The 5,489-nt window shown below is 65.0% G+C and overlaps 1 protein-coding gene across 1 annotated transcript; it reads left to right on the forward strand.

The window, feature by feature from the left end:
* The first annotated feature begins 294 nt into the window (after positions 1-294).
* Elfn2 (extracellular leucine-rich repeat and fibronectin type III domain containing 2) lies at positions 295-2,775 on the forward strand. Its single transcript, XM_013024849.1, has one exon. It carries the CDS (start codon positions 295-297, stop codon positions 2,773-2,775), a length of 2,481 nt encoding a protein of 826 aa, XP_012880303.1.
* Positions 2,776-5,489: the final 2,714 nt, after the last annotated feature.

The following is a 5,489-nucleotide window of genomic DNA, read 5'->3' on the forward strand; positions in this document are numbered from 1 at the left end:
AGAGGGAGAGAAAGTCGAAGCCTGGCAACCTGTGTGTTTCCTTCACAGGAGCCAGGAACACCCTGGCCGGGTGCTTGTAGCCCATTTGTGACCCTCCCTCCACCACCAACCCAACCCCCCGCCCCCGCCAGGCTCCCGACCGTGGGCACTGGCCGTGCCCAGCTCACCTGGGGCCCCTGTGCTGGGGGTTGCCCCCAAGATGGTGGCAGCCCCCGGGAGGACTGTGCTACCTGTCCCAGGCTCCAGCCAGTAGGCCTTGCCACGCGTGGGCCTGCCCAGGCCAAGGCCGGCGCCATGCTGCGCCTGGGGCTGTGCGCGGCAGCCTTGCTGTGCGTGTGCCGGCCCGGCGTGGTGCGCGCCGACTGCTGGCTCATCGAGGGGGACAAGGGCTACGTGTGGCTGGCCATCTGCAGCCAGAACCAGCCGCCCTACGAGACCATCCCACAGCACATCAACAGCACGGTGCACGACCTGCGGCTGAACGAGAACAAGCTCAAGGCCGTGCTCTACTCCTCGCTCAACCGCTTCGGGAACCTCACCGACCTCAACCTCACCAAGAACGAGATCTCCTACATCGAGGACGGCGCCTTCCTGGGCCAGTCGAGCCTGCAGGTCCTGCAGCTGGGCTACAACCGGCTGAGCAACCTGACGGAGGGCATGCTGCGGGGCATGAGCCGCCTGCAGTTCCTCTTCGTCCAGCACAACCTCATCGAGGTGGTGACGCCGGCCGCCTTCTCCGAGTGCCCGAGCCTCATCAGCATCGACCTCTCCTCCAACCGCCTCAGCCGCCTGGACGGCGCCACCTTCGCCAGCCTGGCCAGCCTCATGGTGTGCGAGCTGGCCGGCAACCCCTTCAACTGCGAGTGCGACCTCTTCGGCTTCCTGGCCTGGCTCGTGGTCTTCAACAACGTCACCAAGAACTACGACCGGCTGCAGTGCGAGTCCCCGCGCGAGTTCGCTGGCTACCCGCTGCTCGTGCCCCGGCCCTACCACAGCCTCAACGCCATCACCGTCCTGCAGGCCAAGTGTCGCAACGGCTCGCTGCCCGCCCGGCCCGTGAGCCACCCCACGCCCTACTCCACCGACGCCCAGAGGGAGCCTGACGAGAACTCCGGCTTCAACCCGGACGAGATCCTCTCGGTGGAGCCGCCGGCCTCGTCCACCACCGATGCCACGGCCGGCCCGGCCATCAAGCTCCACCACGTCACCTTCACCTCGGCCACGCTGGTGGTCACCATCCCCCACCCGTACAGCAAGATGTACGTCCTGGTCCAGTACAACAACAGCTACTTCTCTGACGTCATGACGCTCAAGAACAAGAAGGAGATCGTGACCTTGGACAAGCTGCGGGCGCACACGGAGTACACGTTCTGCGTGACCTCGCTCCGCAACAGCCGCCGCTTCAACCACACGTGTCTGACCTTCACCACGCGGGACCCCGTCCCCGGCGACCTGGCGCCCAGCACCTCCACCACCACGCACTACATCATGACCATCCTGGGCTGCCTCTTCGGCATGGTGCTCGTGCTGGGCGCCGTGTACTACTGCCTGCGCAAGCGGCGCATGCAGGAGGAGAAGCAGAAGTCCATCAATGTCAAGAAGACCATCCTGGAGATGCGCTACGGGACCGACGTGGACGCCGGCTCCATCGTGCACGCCGCCCAGAAGCTGGGCGAGCCCCCAGTGCTGCCCGTGGCCCGCATGTCCTCCATCCCCTCCATGATCGGGGAGAAGCTGCCCTCCTCCAAGGGGCTGGAGGCCGGCCTGGACACCCCCAAGGTGGCCACCAAAGGCAACTATATCGAGGTCCGCACAGGCACCGCCGGGGACAGCCTGGCCCGGCCCGAGGATGACCTCCCAGACCTTGAGAACGGCCAGGGCTCGGCCGCCGAGATCTCCACCATCGCCAAGGAGGTGGACAAGGTCAACCAGATCATTAACAACTGCATCGATGCCCTCAAGCTGGACACGGCCTCCTTCCTGGGGGGTGGTGGCAGCGGTGGGGACCCCGAGCTGGCCTTCGAGTGCCAGTCCCTCCCCGCAGCGGCCGCGGCTGTGGCGGCCGCGACCTCCTCGGTGACGGCCACCCCGGGAGCCCTGGAGCGGCCCAGCTTCCTGTCGCCTCCCTACAAGGAGAGTGCCCACCACCCACTCCAGCGCCAGCTCAGCGCCGACGCCGCCGTGTCCCGCAAGACCTGCAGTGTGTCCTCCAGCGGCTCCATCAAGAGCGCCAAGGTCTTCAGCCTGGACGTGCCCGACCACCCGGCGGCCTCGGGGCTGGCCAAGGGCGACTCCAAGTACATCGAGAAGGGCAGCCCCCTCAACAGCCCGCTGGACCGGCTCCCGCTGGTGCCCACGGGCAGCAGCGGGGGCAGCAGCGGGGGCGGGGGCGTCCACCACCTGGAGGTGAAGCCGGCTTACCACTGCAGCGAGCACCGGCACAGCTTCCCGGCCCTCTACTACGAGGAGGGGGCCGACAGCCTGAGCCAGCGCGTGTCCTTCCTCAAGCCGCTCACCCGCTCCAAGCGGGACTCGGCCTACTCGCAGCTCTCCCCCAGACACTACTACTCAGGGTACTCCTCCAGCCCTGAGTACTCGTCCGAGAGCACGCACAAGATCTGGGAGCGCTTCCGGCCCTACAAGAAACACCACCGGGAGGAGGTGTACATGGCTGCTGGCCACGCCCTGCGCAAGAAGGTCCAGTTCGCCAAGGATGAGGACCTGCACGACATCCTGGATTACTGGAAGGGGGTCTCGGCCCAGCAGAAGCTGTGAGCCTCTCTCTCCTCCCTGGTGAGGCTGGAGGGGGAGGGCTGGGGCATTGGGCGGGGAGGGGGAGGATGGGCCCCCCCACCCCAGGGCAGTGGCCGGGGGCCTGGGGAGCGGAGCGAGGGGCCCAGGCCGAGAAGCAGACGCACACGCACACCCGCACGCACGCACCCATGCACACACCTGACCACCACCTGACTGTGAACAAACCAACACCCGACAATAACGGACAGGAAAACAAAGACACATTTCTTTCCTTAAAGTTTACAAACTGGTACCGCAAACAGTCGTCTTTACTGTGCTGCCTAGGGGCTCTGCTGGGGTGTGCGGGCAGGGGCCAGGCAAGGAAGCCAAGACAAGGTGTGGGGGCTGGGGCCAGGGACAGGTTCAGGGGTCAGGAGGCGGAGCTAGGGTTGGACCAAAGCCACCGCGAGGGGGACTTCCCGAGCTAGGGCACAGGCCACTTGGAGATGCCACAGGGGCCGGGCCTTGGGGTTCCTGCCCTCCCACCTCATGGGTGGTGGCCCAGAGAACAGCAGTGCCAGCCGCAGGTCACACAGCAGACTCGACGGGGTCTCCTTGCTGCCTGTGACCCCCGCTGCACCCCTTGCTCCCCCCGGGGTACCCACATCATTTACCCACCACCCCTTCCAAAGCTGTGGTCTCCTGGGGCTGGGGGAATAGAGAACTGGACAGGTGCTTTTCCTTTCTAGAAAGGCCCCTGGGGTGCCCTCAGGGGAAGGGACTGGGGGTATCTGGGAAAGAGAGGGGTCCTGTTAGCAGGCAAGGGTCCCGAGGCCAGGGCGCAGGACCCCGACCCCCTTTTAAGTGTCTTCCAAGTAGCCCAGGAGCTGCCTGGGAGTGGGGGGTGGGCCAGCCAGCTCCCCAGCATCTCAGGTGCAGCCCTCCACACCGGTCCCAGCGTCTTGGGCCTCCAGGACCCCTACCTGCCTGCCCTTGAAGGGCAACCTGGAGAGGGCGTAGAATGGGGGGCTTCCTGCCTGCGCTCTGCACCCCGCACCTCCGTCGGTCTGACCCCTACCGCAGGGTGTCATGGAGCAGTGTCTCAGCCTGCCCAGAGGAGAGTCACCCCCATCCCTGCCACCCCCTTGGGCCAAAGGGCTCTCATGTTTCCATGGAAATGGCCACCCCCTCTTTCTGCCCCCATCCAACATCGAACAAAGCACAAACAGTGAGGTTCCCCCCCCCCAAGCCGGCAGGGTAGGGGGGGCAGGCTGGGTTCCTGGCCCCTCCCCCTCCCTAGCTAGCCCGTCACTATGGCAACCCGGTGCCTGGCAGTTGGTGCCCAGAGCGTCCAACCGTTGGGCTCTCGGGTTCTGTCAGTGTGGGCGGCGGCGGAGGGTGGTGAGGAAGCCGATCCAGGCAGGGGCTGCTGTTGGCAGGAGCTGGGGGACTTGCGGGGACGGGCCCTGGGGGCGAGGGGGAAAAGCTGCAGTCCTGAGCCCGAGTCTAGCGTAGGGAGGACGCTGAACTTGGTCCCTTGGCCCTCTAGTGGACAGTGGCCTCGTGGATGGGGGGGACAGCTAAGGGACAGCTGTGCCCAGCCTCTGTGCCCTGTGGCTCTCCACACAGCCCTTCCAGAGATGCCCAGACCTGACCTGCCCCTCATTTGGGCTTCTTGAGAGGGAGCAGTGTGACTGTGGGGGTGACTGAGAAAGCTGGCACTGTCCCCCAGGGGACACTGCCCACCTGCTGGCTGGGGGCGGGGTCTGGCGGAGGGCCACGCCAGCCTGGCCGCACACCTCTGTCATGTCCACTTTGGGGGTGAGCTGGACCCAGGTCTCACTTTGGGGGGGTGACATTTGCAGAGAAGACTGTTCTTAGGGGAGAAAAGGGGGGTTGGCTAGCCTGGCTATACAGAGCAGACCTCCCCCTACCCCCCCAAACCTGCCCTCCACCCCTACCCACACTGGCTGGCAAAGCCGAGGAGGCTGCGACCGGCAGGCAGAGGAGCCGGCGATGGGAGAGGGCACCTTTCTTGTTATAGCTGCATGATGATTTTACTGTATTTTTCTGAGCAAACATCTGTCGTGTTTGTGCCGGTTTGTCCAGATTCCCCCCCTCCCTCCCCTTCTCCCCCCCATCCCCTCCGCTTGGATCGGAGCAGCTCTTGAAACCCAGGGAGGGCCAGCTCTGCAGTTGACCCCAAACAGGTGCCATCACACATCGCCGCCCCTCGCCTGCCTCCTTCCTTTCTCTCTGGCCCTGGGGCCTGCAGTCCATCTCCCCATGTCCTTCCCCCTTCCCCTCACATCTCACCCTTCCTCGCTCTCTCCTTCCAGCCCGGGGAGGGCTGCCCCCGCGAAGTCCCCTTGAGACCCCATCTCCAAGATGCAGGGCCAGCGAGGGTCCCCTTGTTGGTACGCTTCTCCATTTTGCAAAGAAGTTGATGTCCCTCAAAGAGGCATCTTGTGATCAGCTTGGCCAGTGGGGTGCGAGAGCACAGAAGGCCAAGAGCCTGGGGCTTCGTGGAGAGGTTTTGGGGGTCGTGTGGGGGGAGCCCTGAGAGTAAGGCAGTGTACCTGGGGGCCTGGCTTTGCGGGGGGGGGCTGTTTCCAGCACATCAGCTCTGTCTTCGTTATTCTGCCATCATTCCTGGTTGAAGGTGACTATAAAACCTTCAGAGAGAGGCCATCTCACCAGTGGCACTCCACATTAAAGAGCTGCCGGAGGAGGAGGGGGCTTGGAGCCCCAGGCCA

Source organism: Dipodomys ordii, unplaced genomic scaffold (genome assembly GCF_000151885.1).
Source record: "Dipodomys ordii isolate 6190 unplaced genomic scaffold, Dord_2.0 Scaffold79, whole genome shotgun sequence".
Lineage (NCBI taxonomy): Eukaryota > Metazoa > Chordata > Mammalia > Rodentia > Heteromyidae > Dipodomys > Dipodomys ordii.

Coding starts and splice junctions, on each gene's coding strand:
- Elfn2 (XM_013024849.1), top strand. CDS start 295: ATGCTGCGCCTGGGGCTGTGCGCGGCAGCCTTGCTGTGCGTGTGCCGG.